Source organism: Ambystoma mexicanum, chromosome 8, assembly GCF_040938575.1.
Source record: "Ambystoma mexicanum isolate Mex_15411 chromosome 8, UKY_AmexF1_1, whole genome shotgun sequence".
Classification (NCBI taxonomy): Eukaryota; Metazoa; Chordata; class Amphibia; order Caudata; family Ambystomatidae; genus Ambystoma; species Ambystoma mexicanum.
In genome coordinates, this window is record NC_090929.1 from 1,124,456,310 (window position 1) to 1,124,476,762 (window position 20,453).

The 20,453-nt window shown below is 45.0% G+C and overlaps 1 protein-coding gene and 1 non-coding gene across 5 annotated transcripts in view; both read right to left on the reverse strand.

Moving 5' to 3' along the window:
- WDFY4 (WDFY family member 4) overlaps nucleotides 1-20,453 on the reverse strand; it is a 1,820,746-nt gene that overhangs the window by 268,307 nt on the left and 1,531,986 nt on the right. For all 4 annotated transcript variants that reach the window (XM_069611160.1, XM_069611162.1, XM_069611161.1 and 1 more), the window contains 2 exons: nucleotides 13,446-13,537; nucleotides 4,006-4,218 (listed from right to left, as the gene is read on the reverse strand). In XM_069611160.1, the coding sequence (XP_069467261.1) occupies nucleotides 4,006-4,218; nucleotides 13,446-13,537 (305 nt within the window). The remainder of the gene's footprint in view (nucleotides 1-4,005; nucleotides 4,219-13,445; nucleotides 13,538-20,453) is intronic.
- Nucleotides 15,163-15,357, reverse strand: LOC138474949 (U2 spliceosomal RNA). Its single transcript, XR_011269165.1, has one exon. It is a non-coding gene; the product is annotated as a U2 spliceosomal RNA (small nuclear RNA).

Genomic DNA, 20,453 nt, shown 5'->3' on the forward strand with positions numbered 1-20,453 from the left:
TTCCATCTTTAATGCAATATTAACCTCCCGCACCATCCCCCTATCCTGGAAAACCTCTACAATCATCCCCGTTTTCAAGAAGGGGGATCGTAGTGTGCCAGCCAATTATAGGCCTATCGCCTTACTGGATGCGCCAGGAAAACATTTCGCCAAATTAATCCTCTGCGAATTTAATACTTGGACCCTACAAGCCCAGCTCCGTGATCCTAATCGAACAGGATTCGTAGCTGGTATGGGCACCAATATTAATCTATTTGCCCTAAATGCAGTCAAACTACAATGTCACATGTCCAAACAACAGGGTTTTTTTGCCTTTGTTGACCTTAATGCTGCTTTTGATTCGGTGAGTCGAGTACTTCTGCTTTCCAAACTCCGCAAAGATAACTGTCCAGCCACACTATATGATGTTATTCATTCACTGCATTCTCAAACTTCTATCAGAGTTAGGCTAACCTTAGACGGATTATTATCCGGCCAGATTAATACATTCCGGGGTCTTAAGCAAGGTTGTCTCTTAGCCTCATCAATTTTTAACTATTTAATTCATGATGTTAGATTGGCTATGACAGATGTTATATCAGACTCTCGAAAATGTAATGATCAACCTATCCAAACCCTCATGTATGCAGATGATATAGTTCTTATTTAAAAAACTCAACTAGGTATGCAGCGCTTGCTTAATGTGTTCTATATCTATACTCAAAGAAACGAGTTGAAAATAAATTTAAGTAAAACACACATTGTTGCTTACTCGCCCAAGTGCCAAGGCCCTTTATCATTTGTCTGGACATTTGATCAATCACCCATACAAATGGTTCTCCAGTATACCTATCTTGGTATATTGTTTGAGGGCCAGTATCACACAAAAGGCCATATAGCACAATTAGAGGCAAAACTTAAAACATCTATCTCACAAGCCAGAATAATAATGTTCAAATATGGGAAATTTTCCATCAAGCCTGCGCTATTCTATTGGAACATGAAAACGATCCCAGCACTTTTATATGACCTGGAAACACTAAACACTAATTCACCTTTTCCGTTTGCCAAATGGGAAGCAAAATATTGGCGGCGTATCGTACATCTTCTGAATTGTATACCTGCTGCCTGGATAAGGTATGAATTGGGTTTGGTTTCAATACATGCCATATACCAGTGGCGTTTGTGTGCACTTTTTAGGAAATGCTTAATTTCGACTCCCTTAAATGTCTTGTTGAAAACCTTGACAAACTATATATTTGCCACTAATCATGCATTCATTAGACAGTGGCTCACAAAGGTCTATCTCATACTAAATTCGGCAGATGTGTCTTTAGATCTATTGATACAGAACCCTGACAAAGCAAAATTACAACTGTTTGAGCTTGACTGGATAACAACCAGAACCCTTTGTCTTTCGTACCACAATATGGAAGAGGCCCGGTTTCCACATAAAAAACTACAAACCTTACCCCCTTATTTGGTCCGATGCCCCTCACTTAAACTGTGTAATGGCATACTAAGACTATGCTTTAATTTGTGGAACACCAGGGATTTGCAAGCCAAGCGGAAACAAATAGCTATAAATGATAATTTCTGCCATTTTTGTTTGCAGAAGGCCACTCGTGAGACACTGGCACATATTATCACAGAAAGCTGTGCTTTACGGCCATTGCGTGAAATACATTATACAAGACATTGCAAATACCTATGCCTAACTAATCAGAGTTTATGTTGGTCTTTAATTTTGGGTGCCTGTTAATTACCTTTACAAATTACAACTGTTAATTTTTTAATATCGTTGGAACTGGAGACTACTGAGAACGAAACTCAACAATGTTGACTAAATAGGCGTGATACATTTTCTTTCAAAATACATGACCTTTTAGCAAAAAAAAAAATCCGTTTAATGAAGATGTACATACATTTCTTGTTGATTCTATTATACATTGATCAAATGAGAACATACCAAGTGCTTTCATGGAATGAAATATTTTATGTAAATGTAAATAATATGTATATGAGTTTGTATTGTAATGTATATAGTGTTGTTTTGTTTATATTTGAAAGGTTGAATCAATTCAACTGATACAAATAAAAATAAAAAATAAAAAAAATATATATATATATATATATATATATAATTCATTTCACACAATAAAAGTACAATTTCCCCCAAGAGACCGGTCCACATAACAATATTGCAATACAAAAACTGCTCACCAGAGTGGCTGCTGCCACATTGGTGCTCAGCTCACAGGACAAGCACATGGCCTCATCACCCCTGCACATGCATTAGACATGAGAGAAATTCCACATGGTGGACTGGCTGTTTTATGCTGCGTTCCTGCAGACATATGAATAATGCACTCCTAGAATAGAGCCTGCAGCACAAGGTGGATTTGAAATTAGCCAATACCACACCACTAAAACAATTTAACCCGCAGTTGAAAACCCTTATGGAGAGCCTGACCAGTGGGAGGTTGAGAGGTGAACATTTAAGAAGGAGCCAGCAGAAGTGTGGGAGCTTGAAGCAGAGAAGTAGAGGCTGGTGGAGCAGAGGAGTTTGGAGGTCGTGGAAGGAGAAGGTGAGGAAAATGGAGTAAGACCTGACGAGGAGGTGCTTGTGAAAGAAGAAGCAGAGGAGCAGGAGTTTGGAGTGAGACTTCAGAAGGTGTTGGCATCAGTGGAAGCCAGGAATTGGAAAGATGGCTGGAGGAAAGCTAGAGGATCCTCTCCCCTCAAGCCTACAAGTGGTGTGAGATGGCGGGAGGTATTACAAGCTCATGAAGAAGCTTCAAGTAGGTGTTTGAGGTGAGAGGGTGAGCCAGTTTTCCTGAAGCGAGGGTAGAGAAGCCCCCATTAGGCACAAATTTACCGCAAGGTGAGGAGGGGAGTCAGGCGGCAAGAAGGTCCACCTACATATGAGCCTGGGAATGGGAGTTCCCCGGGGGCTAGACAGCAGTCCCCAACCCTTCCAACCTATACTTCCTCTGGGCAGGGACCAACTTGAACAGCACCACTCCAGCTATGGTGGTCCAAGCTCCGGCAAAATGTTCAAACTATTACACAGAGCCGGCCAAACACTCAAGTAAATCTGGAGTTCAAAGGCCCAGGGATGTTGCTTTAAGAGATCCCTGACTACCAGCTGAGGAAACAATTAACAACTAACCTCTTTTTCATCGTCAGACTTCATGAAACCCAGAGATTATGAATGATGCTGCGAGTGACCCGGAGAGACTTTGAAAAAGTATTTCTTAGTGATAAGAGAAAACAATGTTTTCTCTTTTCTTTGTCTTCATACGAGAGACTCTTTCAATGTGTTAAGTTTCATGTGAAAAGTGCACCTGTACAAGAGATCATTACCGGAAAAGGCTGATTTGATTCAATTTTCTTGTGCCAAGGAACCACCATTGTAGCAGACTTCAAAAACAACCTTTGCAGCCAAACAACTGGTTCCCCTAGAACCCAAAGGGAAGGATTCTAAAGAGCCGGAGGTAGAATTAACATTTGAAAGCTCTAACAAGTACAGATTGAACTTATATCTGCTTAAGCTCATCTCTGTCATTATAATATACTTTTGGTACACCTCTACGCCTTTCATGGGCCCTGCACCTTGCTTCATGGCAAGCTCCTCAGGCTGTACCTTATAAGAATGTTTCTGTCTAGTTTGTACCAAATGGGAGTCCCACTGAGTTTGTACTAGATCAAAAGTCTCAGAAGACAACAACTGATCTCAAACTTCCTCATCCTTTATCCAGTGGGAACCACTGGAAGACTTACACCTGATGGGGACCTGCTCTTTCTCCTTCTTAATTCTGTAACCAATGGGAAGCCTGTACTTGAAGGGTAGCCTCCACAGCCTGCCTCTTATGGGAGGTACCCTTAGTTTTGTCTGAAAAAAATCTCCCTTTGTCTATATTTCATGATGGCGCTCTTAAGAGTACTTGCTGGGAGTGCACCACAGCGTGTAGTTCATTTGAAATATCCTAAACCTGTACCTATGGAATTATCCTCAGCCCATACCTGCTTGGGAATCTGCCCAAAGTTGCTGACAAATCCCAGGATGGTGCTGTGAAGGAGCGGGTCTGCTCTGTTGCGGAGGTCGGCGTTGTCCCCGTAGAAGTAAGGGTGGAAGACATTGACAGCATCCGCAGCAGCTGGACCAGTCTGCTTGAATCCAAATATGAGATCAATCCAGTGGTGGAGGTTAGCGCTGACATAGTCACACTCAAGGGCCTGCAAGTCAATCCAGAAGATTAATTTATTAAACTTACTCTGAGCACATCCAATGTTGCCAACACAACATCTTAACACACGTGATTTCTCTTTCACAATTATTAAGCATCCCATATGCTCGGCTTAGTTTAGAATTGACACCCTTCCATGAACTGCTCCCCTTTTCACCCCTTCAATCATCCCACCTCTGCACTCCCCTGGTTGCCACTGTCTTCTTTGGGTGACTGCTCTGCCGCCGTCTGTGTATGATAGCCATGATAATGCCTGGCTCTCAATGTGCTGCAGCTGACCATTGTGTTTTTCTTCTCTACGAGACATATAACTGCTCTGTGTCTGTTTAAATGTTCTGTGACTGTCAATGTAAAAGCTCCGAGACTGGCTACGTGAAACATTTAGCGGTTGTGTTTGTATACGTTTTAAGATTGTCTGTGTACAGCTTTGTGACTGACTCTGTACATTCTCTGTGACCGAGTAAACTCTCTGTGTCTACCAGTGAGCATGAAATGAATGTTCAGGTGCCGTTAAAACTGTTAGACCAAAATGACCGATAGAAAATGTCTGAATGCGTGATTTGGCCAATTTTCAGCCGTTCGAAAAATTCCAAATGGCCAAAAAGTTCGACCAGATCACGCATTCGGTGCTGGGGGCTGCAGGGTGTCCCCCGGACCCTTGCACACTATACTGTGAGAGGGGGTTGCGGGGGTGTCCCCTGCAGCCATCCCCCCAAAATAAAAGAGGGCTGCAGGTGTGTCCCACGCACCCTTGCTCACTATATTATGAGCAGGGGCTGCGGGGGTGTCCCCAGCAAGTCGTCCCAAAAAAAAAAAAGAAAGAAAAGGACCCTGCAGCGCCGGTTCCCGCTCACGGTAGTGAAAGGGAACAGGCGTTGCAGGGACACAAGGTAAGAAGGTGTGTGGGTGTGGTGGAGGTGTGGGGTCCAAGTTGTAAATGTTCAGGGCCAAAAAGACCGAAGATTATGTTGGCTATTTGGCTTTCAACCCTGATCCGTTAAAACATGTGAACCGCGGAAAGATGCATCGACAGACATCATGCTGGCTCCCTACCCCATGCATTTTAGATAGGAACTGAAGACTCTGATGACGACAGGATAATGATGAAGTCTCTCCTATCTTTCTCCAACACTTCTCTATCCATTCATTACCTGTAAAGTGTCCTTCTGCTTCCCAGTTAGGTAATTTACATTTAAACCAAATGCAGTTTATTATAAATAGATAAAAATGTACAGCTATTCAATAAACATAACAACAATGCCCTGCAATTCTTTATTATCCTCAAATGTAATATACAGTAACATCACAAACACTCAGGTAACATGCTCTACTACTTGAAAGCGACATTTGGATATATTGCTCTTTTTAAAGGCCACTTTATCTCTGATACATGCTGGACACAGCTTTCCGAGATGCTATATATCATTTAGCCAATAGGTGGCTACTTGACATTCAAAAGTGGACAGGGCAGGTCGATTGAGCACTCATTTGGTGTAAACTCAATTGATTGGGAATGAGGGTTTGATCCTAGTGAACACCTCAGTCAACTGAGGTTTGGAACCCCTCCACCAATATTATTTTGTCACTGTCTACAGAAGACACTATTGAGCAGACGGTATTTTATTTTTATTTGTTTATTATTGTGCCATTAACACCCGATCCAGTGGGCCAGATTGGGTGTTAAGGCTATTAGCACCCTGTGTTACCAAAGTGGCAACTAAGGTTGCTAAATGTTTACCTTGCTATAACGGACTGCATGCATTTTCCCATTGTAGGAAGGAAAAACCTTTATCAACTTGGCCACCATGGAAAGGGAAGGCAGTGCTCTGTATGGGGCCTCTCTTCCATCCTTCAACAGGGGTTCAGCCGCTTCGCTCTGCGCCCTGTCACCACTGCAGCCCGGACCTTTTTGTTGGTGATCCCCTGATTAGCAGGGGAGTGCTTGTTAGCTTTGCTGCCCTCCAGGTGGTTTACCATCACAGCTGGGCCCGGGGCAAATACCTAATTACTGGCGCTCTCCGTAGCTGGGAAGTGCTCAATGTGTTTTTAGCCCTCCTGGGGCTGAAGTTAAATAAAAGGCCACCCCATGATTATCAGGTGGCCCACTAAGACCTGGGCCACACTTGGCAGATGTGGCCCACGTGTGAGGGGTGCTGCCCCCGCCCACACTGCATCGTGCCAAGCAGCCCAGCCCAATTAAGACTTTGGGAGCGTTGCCATCATTTCTGCCGGCTGCTACCTGCTGCAGTCATCTGCCACACAAGAGCCATCACAGGGGAGCGCAGAGAGGAACATCGAGAGGAGCATCCAGTGACCTTGAGACAGCCCTGGCCAGGTTGTCTGGCAAGTAAGGTATTTCTAAACAGTTTTTTTTAATACAGTGCACTGTATATACTTTATATATGTTTAAAGACACTTTTATTTTTAAAGGACTCTTTATATTTTTGTGTTTTCTTTTTTTTTTAGTAATGCCGCTGCTTAGGAGTGACTTAAGTTGTATATAGTATCTTGTGTTTGCCCTTCTTATAGAAAAACTTTGGCCAACTAAAAACCGTACACCAGCATTCCTTTTGTCTGCCTTTCATTTTGTGCTCCAGTTACCCTAACTTTGTGTTTTCTCCCTGGGGGTATTTGGAGAATCTGCCTGCACTAACTTCTTGATCTTCCCTATCCTTACCACTTTCTTAGAGAGGTACACCAGGGTGATCTTGAAGCCAGGAGAGCGGGGTTTGGAGACAGGTAAGAGGCAGGTCAAGTTATAAGTGAAGTGTTAAGCTGTCTATTCTATGCCTGCCTACATCTATCTCCCTAGAAGGTGCTTTGAAAGATCACCCCGCTCCAGTAATCTCTGCCAAGTCCCACTCCCACCAGAAGTTTCATTTTATCAATGTTACAGGTACTAAAATATATACTTATGGTTTATTTCTTTTATTTTATTGTTTAAAGCATGGACTTAGATCGAGAGCAGTGGAGCGCTGCACAGAGTGTGCATCCATGGAATTAGTCCTTGGTCAGGTGTTGTTGAAAGAGCCATGTTTTGAGAGATTTGCAAAATTGGAGAATTGTGGGGGCATTCCGAGCTATCATCGGGACCAAGTTCCTGAGGGTGGTTGTATGATGAGTGGATTGTTTGTGGGTCCACTTTTTGCAGACAAGTTGTAATTCAAGACGGTTCTTCGATTTGCTGCACAAGGAGTCTGTGCCACCACATATGTGGAGCTTAGACACCACGTATGCTGGTTTGCTACTTGTGACTGCTTTGTAGATGATGCATGCAGCCTTGAACAGCATCCTGGCTTGGAGTAGATGGCAATGTAGTTTGCGTAGGATGGAGGTAACTCTGTCAAATTTCCATGCTCCCATAATAAGGCGTGTGCAGCGTGGTGGACTTTTTTTTAAGTGAAAAGCTGGAGTCCTGTCAGGAGAGCATTTCCCCCATCAATGTGCAAGACCAAAAAGGCCTGCACTACGGTCTGGAGGTCCTTTCGGCGGAATGAAGGACGAATTCATTCTTGAATGGGTTTATTTTGAGGTACACAGTCAACATCCAGGACTGGATGATGGCTAGGTAATCGTGGAGATGAATGATGTCCTCAGTGCTATTTACTCTCATGTACAAGTGAGAATCTTCTGTCTATTGATGGGTGTCTATATTGGGATCTTTGAAGAGAGTGCCAAGAGCGCTCCATGTAAAGGTTAAAAAGGATTGGTGTGAAGATGGAGCCTTGGGGGACTCTGCGGCAAGACTTGGAGTCAGTTAGAATGCAGCAAATTCATCTGGACAGCCTGGTGTCGGCCTGAGAGGTAGGAGGTAAACCAATTCAGGACCGTGCCAGAGAAGCCCATCCGGTCAGCAAGGAGGGAGAGAAGTTTCTGCTTCTGTTAACGGTCTGACTTCTGGACGGGGACCAACATGTTCAATGGGGGGACTATCCTCTTAAAGTACAAGGAAAAGAAAAAGGTCCCCTTCATCACAGAAGAACAAATTAGTTTGGTAATGTTCTGCCTCCTTATTCTGCTCCTTCACCCACTACCTGGCTCGCTTCTTCTAGAACCCACTCCACAGGGAAGACAACCAAAAGTGTCCTTACTAAGTGAGCACCCTTTGGCAGGACTCTTAGTGATGCACAGCGGCACCGTTACTACTCAATGATCCCGAACCCAGTCCTTGCAGGGCCATCCGTGTACTATTGTAAATTACATGTATGTTATGTTTGTTTTCCTGTGATTGCCCCCTTTCTATGAAGGACTTGGATCCAGAGGTGATAGGAGCTTTCCTCTTTGAACGTGCAGACGTTACTTTATTCGCCAAACGGAATACAGTATATGCTACGCTCCATTTGTGATCTTCCAACTTCATCCACTAGAGATGGGTACTTGCATTAAATGAACGAGGCCTTGCATGAGCTACTCCTACTTTGCCTGAATACCACAGGATCAAGACAGACACGCACACAAGTGTATCAGGACAGCTCCCATCCCTACACACTAGTCCTTTGAGGAATTTCCTACATTGCAGACAAGGAATGTCTGTTTGTTCACGATAGACATCAAATTGGTCAATAGAAGCAGAAAACTGTCTCTACCTGCAGACTACTACTATCTCTGAGCAGTGAGGACAATGTGAAACAATGCCACAAGTGTTACAAATGATTAGTCACATATTGCCAGTAGGCTACAACATGTATGTGTGGTTTGGAGCTCAGCATTGTGTTCACTTATTGTTTGTTTCATGATGTTCCAACAGCACATCACTGCTCTCTTGCACTTTTCCAGCTTATTCCCACTAACTCACCCCCCTTCCATTTTTTCAGAGCCGCCAGAGCACCAGGGGACCACTCCGGTGGTGATAGTGCGCGGTACAAATATCCTTTAACATTAACATGATATGTGTACTATAGGTACACACTTTATTTGGTTATGCTTAATGTTATGCTCGATCGCTTGGAAGGGAAAATATCGAAAACTGTTTTGGGCCTTTCTTAATCCATCCCAATGAGCGTCATCAGGCTTGAATTTGGCTTATTTGGTTATGCTTAATGTTTTGCTAGATTGCTTGGAAGGGAAAATATGGAAAACTGTTTTGGTCTCTCTCTCTCTCTCGACTCTATGTAAAAAAAACGGAAGATAAGACTATGGGACAAAATCATGAACATTGAAGATCTGAAAAGATTAAAACTATTCAAAGATAACCTCACTTCGAATTACCTTGCAGACTCCCCCATATCGTATCTGTTAAAATTCCCATCTTTTAAATATAGGGATCTATATTTGAAATTTCCTCTGAAGGCGTCTCCAATGTTGGAACTGATTGGACCTAAAATTACTAAAGAACCCTGTGGATGTCGAGCTTGTGGGCAAGCACCTAGAGAATCTCTTTTCCACTTAACGCTAGAATGCCCTACCTTCTTGGTTCAGAGCATCGGCTACTTTGGCCCATGTGTCCACGCTACAGCACAGGTCCTGACCCTCTGTCTATGGAGGAGGCTGCAACATACCTCCAATGAGACTATACTTTGAGCACAAACGAAATAAACGAAATTATTGGAAAAGATTTTTGCAGAATTACACAAGCTCTTGCAACAAGGTGAAAATGATTGGCGGACGATTTGGGACGAACATTTTCTGTAGGCCGTTCATCGCTTGGCGAATTAGGTACACTAAGACTGAGTATTCAAGTGATTGGTAGGTCTGGATGTTTTAACGAGACCCTCAGCCACCTATTTCTATTCGAGGACGATGAACTGTGGTAACTTCTCTTCGACGAGAATGTTAGATTGACTTTCTTCTTTGTAACTGCATGGTAATTGATTATGTGTGTATATGTCTTTGTCTTTTTCTTTGCTGTTGGTCATTGGATTATTAATGTTGACTGGTGTAAAAGTTTATTTTTTGTTTAAACTGTGAAAACACTGAATTGATTGATTAATTAATTAATTAATTACTGTTTTGCTACTGCATGTCTTAGGAACTCGCTATTTTAAATTTGTATCATTAAAAGATTTGTACAAAATGCCTTTATATGTTTTTTGTCTAGATTGAGTGTGACCTTTTATAGCAGAATGATGATACCGTATTGCTTGCTATATGTTGGGCTGATCTCACACTAGACTAGATGACCCCAAGTTGTACTAGGTGCCTTTTTCTGCTCCATACGCCTCTACCCCTCCACTCCACCCAAATGTCGGTCCATGTTAATTTCACTGAGCCTCATTACAAGTTTGGCGGTCCGGAAACAACGGTCCCGGTAACCTTGCCGGTACCGTTGTTTCCAGACCGCCAAACTACGAGTTCTGCGAGCGGGTGTTTTTCAGCCCACCAGGTCTGACCTGGCGGGCGGAACAGCACCCGCTCGCAGACCGTGACGGATGCACCGGCACCATTCGTGAATGGTGCCGATGCATCCGTCCTCCCCAGTCCCATTGAGTCCAATGGGAATGGGGAGTAATATTTTCCGGCGCCCGGGAATGGGCGATTACCGGGTCCACCAGGGATGTAAAGCCCCGGTAATTGCCCTTTCCCGGGTGCCGGAAAATTCATGACCCCGGCAGCAGCCGTGCGGCTACCACCATCCTCGTAATGACCCCCCACTGTGTCCGTACCCGCAAACAGAACTGCTCCTCCTGCTGTATCCCCTTTTGTAATGTGCTTCTGCTCGAAGCTTAATGTTCTCTCATAAAATAATACAAATAAAAGAACAACAAGCCCCAGCCAGAGGCTCTGTGAGTATCTCAAGCTCGCCTGCAATGGCCTCGTGTGCACTGCTGTTGCTCCTGGCTGAGCTGGGTGTGCCCGTGGCTTTCCTGTGCTTGCTTCTGGCTGGTCTGTGACTGGTTCTTGTAGTTCTGTGATTACCTGTAGCTGTGCTGTGCTGATTTCTGGCTGCTCCAAGGCTACCTCTACATGCTCTCTGTGATTGTCGGTGGCCAGTGCCCGTGATTAGTCCTGGCTGCTCTGTGCTAGTCAATCAATGGCTCCCTCGATTGCCCCGGCAGCCGCCACCGTCTTCCTTCTTTGCGCGCGTCTGAAATGTCTTTGCGTAAAGACAATACTTGCTGCATGTCACCTGGAGATCCCTCACTGCTTGAGGTGCTTGTAGACGGGAGGGTCTCGAAAATTAAACGGCACCACCGAGCCTTGGCCCGGAAAGGCGAGCTGGGTGTCGGGGTCTGGATACTAAGCATCACCTCACAGAACCCTCGTGCAACTCAGAGCGCGCGAGAAGAGAGCACCCTGCGTGGATTATCCCAGGAATATTGCTTCTTCCACTCGGTAGTAGGGGGCTTCAGAGCTGTGCCGAGGGCGCCCTCAAGCGGAGAGAAGTTGAACTCCTCGCAGTTTTCTAATATTCACATTATGTATTCCGCGACACATGTGTATGGCCACAAGTCTCTTCCCGCTGGCTAATCATCGCACCGTCTGTGTCCCTTCCCCGCCAATGTCTCTGCGTTCACCTTCTTTTCTTTCTCCATTGTATTCATCTACCCTCTAGCTTCTGTTTCCCATTGCTCGCCAATCCAATACTTTGTCGGGATGCCCCCTCTCTCACACACACACACACTCTCTGCTTTAAATGGAAAAAAGAAGTGCAGGTACTTAGCAACCTAGGCTTCGGGTGTGCCAGGGCTTACCTCCGGAATGGTCTAGAAACTGCTCTCGAGCTGGCGCCGGAGTGGTGCTCCTCTATTTTTTTAGTTAAGTTTTACTGCTCTTATACTTTTATTTGAAAAAGAAACCGTTCCGGAACGGTTTTGTTTTAAAATAACAGTGTAAGAGGAAGTTGAAACTTGCACTTTCAGTGCACTGGACCTTAAACAGCAGCAGGCGCATGTGTTTGGGGTTTGTATTGTGCGTTGGGAGGGTGCGTGGTGATGGGGTTTGTGGGAAGCTGGGCAGGCCAGCAGGGAACATAGTTCCACTACTTCTTTTCGTACATTTCCACCACTGGGCACTATCGAGTCTCCCTGACTCATTTATATCCATCTTTCCCTGTGTCTCCCACTCCATTTGCTTAGCCCTCTATTTGTCCCACTTTCTATATATGTCCCGCTCGTTATGTCCCGCGCTCCATTTGTCTCACCATCTATTTCTCTCTCGCGCTCACTCTTTTCCTCTCTTCTCCCCTACCCCTGCTCCAATCATGTTTGTGTTGGACCCTATCTTTTCGTCTCAACAGAAGACCCTTTTTCCCTAACTTTGTGAGCATTGTGCACTAAAACATAATTGATTCCATCCAAAAGCCCAGTATAATTGCGCACTCAAGTCGGTATCAGGTAATAAAATCGCAGCAAAAATGTCGCAGCTAAAAAAAAAATGGCGGCAAAAATGCAGTGGTTTCACCCGGTAAAGGTGAACCCCATATACTATTTAAGGGGGGTGGGGGTTGCAGGGGTGTCCCCCGCTCTCCTTTAAAGGCATAAACGGTCCCCCGCATCCTTTACATGATTGTGGCGCAAACAATCACAGCATTTTTGCCGCGATATTTGGTATTCACGGCCATTTTTGCCGCAATTTTAAGACATGGAACCCTCAAATCATGCACTTGGCATTTGCGTCTGTCAGCCTAACGCAGCTATCTCTCAAATACGTCCACCAATCACAAACTGACTTTACCTGGTTTTGGCGCCATTATTCTGAAGCACAAAAGTTGGTAGGCTCTGCTAAAGTGCAGGTACTGAGGGCCGGTTCTGGAGGAACGGTCACTGTTCCCACCCCTTTCAGCTCCAAGCCCACTTCTCTCATTGACCTTCTCTACCGCCGTGCATACCACCAAGCTACTGCGCTGCCATTTTCTAAGAACTCTCAAGTTGTCCCACGATAGGGGCTTGTTTTCCTTTACATCAGAGGATTTGTAGTCATGTATACATAATGGGAAACAAAAAACTGAAAGTACCAGAACTATAAAGGGCAAAACTGGATGTGAGTGTTTAGTAGCGCACCATAAGGAACCACTTGATGCTCTACTCAGTGTTTCCGCAGTGTTACTATCATAGCCTCACTTCCCTTCACCTTCCCGCCTCACCATTCCCATCCGCATCGCTTTGCGCTCATTTCACTTCCTGTCTGTCCTCTCAACTCTTGCAATTTATGACGTAACGGACACACGCAGCAGTAATGATCTTGCCTTTTTCTCCCTTCCAGCCTCCTCCACCTGACACACAGCATTGTAAAGTGCCCTGCAGACACCCGAGACGTGCCCACACATCGCCGACTCACCTGTCTGTGTAGCCTGATGAAGTTGTCAGGGTCCCCGTCAGCCCACGGAGGAAGTAAGACGTCGCCCAGCACGGTGCCGTCCTGCATGGAGCCTGCAGAGGAATGAGAGCGGAGTTAACGAACTTACAGAAGTTCTGCAGAACTTTGCAGCAGAAAAGCACAGGACCCGGGGGTCTCCCATCGATGACTAATAAGTTCTTGTGACTTTCAGCTCGTAATTCTGGATAGCTTCAGAACTGACTCGGCCTGGCCTATAGGGCAATGGAGGCAGAGGTCGAAGTGGGTGGGAGCGGTCGGAGCGGTGCTCCTATACTTTTTATTTTTAAGTTTCACCGTTCCTATATTTTTATTTTAAAAAGAAACCGTTCTGGGATAGTTTCGTTTTAAAATAAAAGTGTAGGAAGAATTTGAAGGTTGCACTTCAGTGCACTGCACTGAACGTTTCCTTAAATAGCATGTGTGTTTGTGGGTTTGGATTGTGTGGGGGAGGGGCAGAGCGATGGGGTTTGTGGGGAGTGGGGCCAGGCCAGCAGGAACATAGTTCCACTACCTTTCGTACACTTCGACCACTGAATGGAGGAATGCCTGAAGGTCAGGTGCATTGGGCTAGTGAGGGCCACTTTTGTCCGACAGTGTAGGCCAGTTCAATGAGTATATTTATTTTTATTATTTAGCATTTTTTTAAAGCGCTCATACAGCCCGCGGGCTTCGAGGCGCTGTTACAGGAATTGTTTGTTTTTTAGTTGCGTAATAGTTTTTTTGTTTTAGGTGCGTATTTATAATGCGCTTAAACACCCAGAGGTTTCTAAACATGGACCCTGGGATCGAACCTGTGTTGCTTCGTGTCGTCTTGCTTCCAAGCCGCGCACGTTGCCGCAGAGCTATCCTCCCGGGACGACATTAATTGTAAATGTGGTAGTTTGTGCCAATGTTATTCACAGTGAAGGTATTAAAATGCACTATTTGCAGAGGCGTACTGGAGGGGGTGCAGCTTGCCCCACCACCCACGGTAGGACACCTACCCTGTTCGGCACCATCATTGACATTGAAGGTGCTGAATGAGAAAGGTGTCCCGCTGGCAGGACAATGGGGGTGCCACAGTGTTCCAGCTCAGCACCTTTATTGCCCTGGCATTGCCGTGTGTAAGTTCGAGCTTCGGGGCTCTCCAATGGACCTGGCACGTTGATCCGTATCAACGCAACAGAACATTACAATGGGAGCTATTATGCACTTATGGGAGGGAGAGGGAAGTATTAGTAAGGACTTTTATCCCTTAAGAAATGTGAATAGGGGTGATCAGAAGTTAGAAGGGTCCATAATGCTGCATGCTTTATGAAATAATGACTATGGCTTTAAAACCCAAAGGATATTTGTTTGGCTCACATTAATCTGCATGATGTTATTGTGACTTTGCATGCAGGATGGGGAGAAGTACAACTAAAGCCATACTCTTATTGTTCAACACATTTCTATGAAGATGTACGTGATGTAAAGTTGCTTTATTATTAAAGGCTAGTTTGTTATGTAATGTGGTTTGCTTCAAAGGCATTGCATACATAAAGTGTTATTTAAGCACATGAAATGTAAAGCAAAACCTTAATAAATACCTACATGAACTAAACCTGGGAAGATGTGTTCAGTTGCTTAAATTGTACACATCCCGGTTTCACCATTTAACCAAAGTGTGTGATCCTGGACACATTATTTATTTTTTATTTTTTTGTGCACCAGTCCTGGAGGCACTGCAACACCAGGTCGGGCGGCGCACGGAGCGGACAGAGCTAGCTCCCACCCCATCTCCCTGTTCCAAAAATCAATTTAATATATGGTCCCCGGACAGAGGACGCACCAGATATTAAACTGATAAGAACAGATACTACACTTGATCTTAGCCAAAAGGCAGAGAAGACACATTATTTAATCGCACTGGGCCTCATTACGAGTTTGGAGGTAGCCATGCCCTTAAAAAGGGCATGGCTACCCCCAAACTCGGGTCCGGGTCCCGCAAAAGGGGACTTACCGGGCCATTCCGACCTCGGCGGGCCAGGTAATTGCCTTTCGCGGGACCCGGATCTGGTATGTCCCCATTCCCATATGAGCCCGCAAAGGGCTCAATGGGAATGGGGAGAATGGTAGCAGCAGTACCGTTCATAACGGTACCGTTGCTACCATCCTCTTCTGCTTGCGGCTGCCGCTCTGCACGCCTGGTCTGGCACCCACGAGCAGCACTCGTAATGTGGCGGCCCGGTATGAACAGTGCCGGTGCCTTACCGGCACCGTTCATACCGTGGCTGCCACTGTTGTAATGAGACCCACTGTGTCTTATCTGCAGCTCCGTAAGTGATTCACTTCATAGCTTATGTTAATATTTCATGCTATCATAAAAGAAAGCTTAATGACTATAGAGTTGCTCCATATATAATAATAGTGCAATGTAGGTATTTTGCACCACAAAGTTATTTGCCACTTGGCTTATCTACGGCAAAGTATTCTAAAGTCACGTCCATGGTGCCTCCAAGTACCAAAGACTGATGATGCTTCTTGCAATTTCCTTTTCTGTGAAGTTACTTCTATTGGTGCGATCCATAGGCAAATTAGGAGGTTTGCATGTATGGTATGTGTTATTGCTTGGCTAGAGCGGCATTTGGTGGCTGCTAGTCTAGTCCTTCCTTACTGTGACATGACTTATTTTCTGGGCATCCGGTCCGGGACAGCAGTGTTGCTGCATGCTCCTGTTCGACCTGGCTGCCTGTAGAACAGTGGTCTGAAGCAGTACACGGACAGCAGTGTGGCCGTATGCTCCTGCTCTGCACCCTCCATGCGCAATGGGGGCATAGCAGGAGCACACTCTGTATCCCACTCCAGGTGGTTGAATGCACTGCAGGTTCAATAAGGGCATGAGCCAGATGCAAAGCAGGAGAACACAGCTTCATGTTCCACTTTTTTCCAAATGGTGCAGGGAGAGTGTACGGAGTCAAGTCATCATATGGGGGGTGGGAAAGATGGAGTCAGTTTAGCATTCATTTTCCAAGGTGCATTGGGGTGGGAGAGTAGCAGGACTTTTTCGTACCTCGCTAGCCTCCCAACCCCCCACTCTTGCAATGCTCGATACTCCACAGACTATTTGCCACACACTTTTATGAAACATGTGCCTCGGGGTTCTTAAACAGTTTGTGGCAAAAAGTAATTAACATGGTAGAAGAGTGAGGAGTCACTTTTGTGTTTGAGTTGCTGAGCCTATTATTTTCATCCCCAGTCTGACCCTGGCTCAGGGGAATGGTGCCTGGGTTCACTGCTGCCACTGCAATGGCTGGATCACGGGTTCGATGGATTGGCGCAGGGAAACACTGCAGCCACCTGGATGACTTACTGTGGGAACTGTCTTCTCTAGGAGAGTGGGGGTTTGCGGGAATGGAGCAGGAAAACCCTCCATACAATGGGACAAATGGGTGGAGGTTGATGGCGCATGGAACACAGCGTGGCACCTTTAGCGGTTGATGGACTTTGGATAGCAGTATCCCTTCTCTGTGGCTAGTCAGGTAGAAGAATTGGCAAGGAACATTTGTTTTTTATGTAGAGTGTGCAAGAAATTAATCTGCCCATGATATTCCCATATGTTTCCCTCTTTTTATATACCATTATTTTGACCACAGCTGAGGCTATGGGCCGGACTAAATGGCATATCCTCTGCTATGTTCAATGGCAATGCCAAGCTCTAATTTGCCTGTCTACAGTCAGTTGTAATTATAGACAGATCAAAGCTACTTCCCACCTAGGAAGTTTGCTGCAGAGCCCAGCAGGGCACACTGTGTGCTGGCTGGGTACCGGTTCTGGAGCTGCTTGGAGGGTCCTTTGGATTCAGTATCTCCCTCGGTACCTTGGGAGATGTTTAGGGGAGGGGATTTTGCTTCCCTTTTGGATGTCCTGTCCTTCCCTCACTAGCGGAAGATGTTAGGCAGATGGTACCTTCAGCCAGGGTCCAATGCTGAGTTCTTCTTGCTACTCCTTTCAAAGTCTTCAGATGATCTGCCCAAAAGAGCCAAATGGACCACAGAGATTGGTGTAGGCTAAGCCTACTTTAATGAACCAATCCTGGGTCCCCACCAACAATCGCCTGTATGCCTGAGATCATAACCAGAAGCCTTTGCAACAGAAAAGGTAAACGGGTGAAAACATGTAATACTAAGTCCCACCCATCGTCCTGTTTGTTGTGGATCAAAAGGTCTGTATGGTTAAATTACCTCTCTGTGGTTCCTAATTAAAGCAGCAGATCTCCCTTCAAGCTGTGGCGAGGTCAGACTTTCTGGCGCCATCAATCCACATACTCGTACCTTCTGAATGGGGTCCCGCTGCGGGGATAACTACTACACTACATGCAGTCCCAGACATGATATTTCACTGTCAAAGTGATACTGAGGGCAGGGCTGGATTCAGGTTGATACATTGCATCTGAAAGGTTATTGGGGTTTCCTGTCTCCTTGTTAACCTCTGCAGCCAGGCCCCATGTGGGCCTGTTTGAAGTATACTCTATTAGTATGTTAATTATGCTGCCACAATCTACAGATCTAAACAAAAGGACAGGGTGGATCCATGGAGCCTTTGTTAGTTAATTAGGCTGGCCATGGCAGGAGGAAGGTTTTTCCCTCCCCCTTCTGAGATGACATGGTGTATTCCTGGCTGTCATGTCCCAATGACACAGGGGACCGTACCTGTAGGCTGTGTCCACCTAGAGTACACAGGTCTATGTGTATGTCTGGTGGTGAGCATAAGAAAATGTGTGCAGATTATCCCCATCATTCAATTGCCTTTCAAATAAAAAAAAGCCCAGACGAGTGCACACCCACTATGCAGTGGTAAAATGCCTCACACTGTGAGGGTGGTCGAGGCTCCATGCAGTTTTGTGCATCATTTGCTCCCCCAAAATCCCCAAGAGGCCCAGGATCTGGGTGCTACATGTTTTACATTTCTTGCAGATTTCCCCGTGGCCCAAGGATTTTACCACCAAGTCTGCATGCCAGGAAGATCAAAAGGCCTGCAGAATCAAGGAAGTTAGAATTAATGGAGCCAGTGAGGTGGGGCTGCAAAAAACGCTAAAAATACACTCTAGCAGCACACCAGGCACAGATGCTTTAACATACAGAAATGATGAAAATAAATATCGTTTTTTTAAAACCATGTTTATCCTTTTTTTCAGTTGGTTAAACAGATTTCCTCTTTTCCTCAAGTATATTTGAATAAAATGTCACACATATGTTGTGACTTTCTTTGCAGTTTTTTACACATTTTTCTGGGCTGCCACTATTTATAATGCATAACCATTTGCAGGCCTGCAGATGCAAGGCGTGTACACTGGGGCCTGCTTTTGTGCGTGTACCTATTTATTGGTAAAAAGGTTGACACAAACCATGCATATGGCAATATTTTCTGTATATCCTCATGTCCATAATACATTTAATTGTTCACACGCAATTAAAAAAACTTAGAAAAAGTCAATAACCTATTAGGCATAATCCATCTCCTCTATCTATATACCATGCAGTTTGGGGCGAGCTCACAGATTCATAGGAAATACTTTTTGTTTCTAATAAAGTTAATCCAAAACGTATTAAGCTGTCAGAGAGATTTAAAGATATCTTCGATAATTTTGATCTCACCCTTACGTAATCTACAGATGCACCCCTTGATTGCTAAACGGGAGGTTCCCTAAGTGAAGTTTCAGAATAAATAAATCTGGGTCTGCACATTTTGGCTCTCCATATGGTCTAGACTACAACTACCAGCAGCTCTAGGCAGGATAGTGAATGGAGAGTGATCTTCGGAGTCGTAGTCCAAAATATCTGGCAAGCTAGAAGTTGCACACCTTAGTTCCCTGGCCGCAAAAGCCATATGGCAACTTTATAAATCAAGCATTAAACTTACATTGTAATATGATTCGATTTATGTTAAACTTTATACACATCAATGAAACATGAATAACAATCAAAAGAAGGTTAGTAACAACAATGGTTCTAAGGTACGTGTTAGAAAAGGGTTAATAGTCAATTATGATGACAATAATAACTATAAATAGCTAAAATCAGCGAAAGTTGGTTTCCTAAAATCAGCCGCATGCAAAACTCATAAAAATCTAAAAACAATGAATTAGAAACATTGAATAAAAAATCATCTTCGAGAATTAAGCAGCATTGGGCAAGCAGTAAATAATGTGACAGACACTCAACAGAATCAGAGTTCCACAAAAACGGCAGATGCAGTACTCTTTCTTAGAACCCCCCCATTGTCGCCAGTACATCGACAATTAAAGTTTCTCACTGTAGTGATTAGAGTACTCATAGTCCTTAGTCCCCTTTCCTCGATCCTTGTGGCCATTCCCCAACATTCGGACAGTGGCGGAACCTTTGGCAGCAAAAAATTGAGCTTCCCCTTCAAATTTAGTATAGCACATGGGGGCACCGGCTCGGGCCTGGGAACGCCCTGTCAAGGTCCCGCTCTCTGGTGCCTCACCTGAGTCCCCTTTGAACACATCAGACGCTTAGATACCTGGCTACTCTTGTACATATTAGCGCTTGGCAGGTGAAGGTGGGTGGGACGTATGGAGGAAAGGGGACTAAGGGCTATGAGTACTCTAGACACTATGGTGAGTAACTTTAATTACTCATACGTGCCATCCCCTTTCCTCCATCCTTGTGGGTGATTCCACTGAACAAGAAACATGGGGTGGAACTGTGACAACCTGCCTCATATCTACGATGAAGCAAAAAGGTCCTTCAGAGCCGCCTGACCAAACTCTGCATCACGCCTGGAGCTGATGTCCAGTGAGTAGTGCTTACAGAAGGCCGACGTAGTGGCCCAAGTAGTCGACTTGCTGATGACCTCCCAAGAAGCGTGTCTCTGAAACACAATGGCAGTGGCCTTGGCTCTGATCGCATGAGCATGAATCCCATCAGGAACAGGTTTGCCCATGGCCATATCCACCTCCGAAACGGCCTGAACCATCCAATGGGCGAT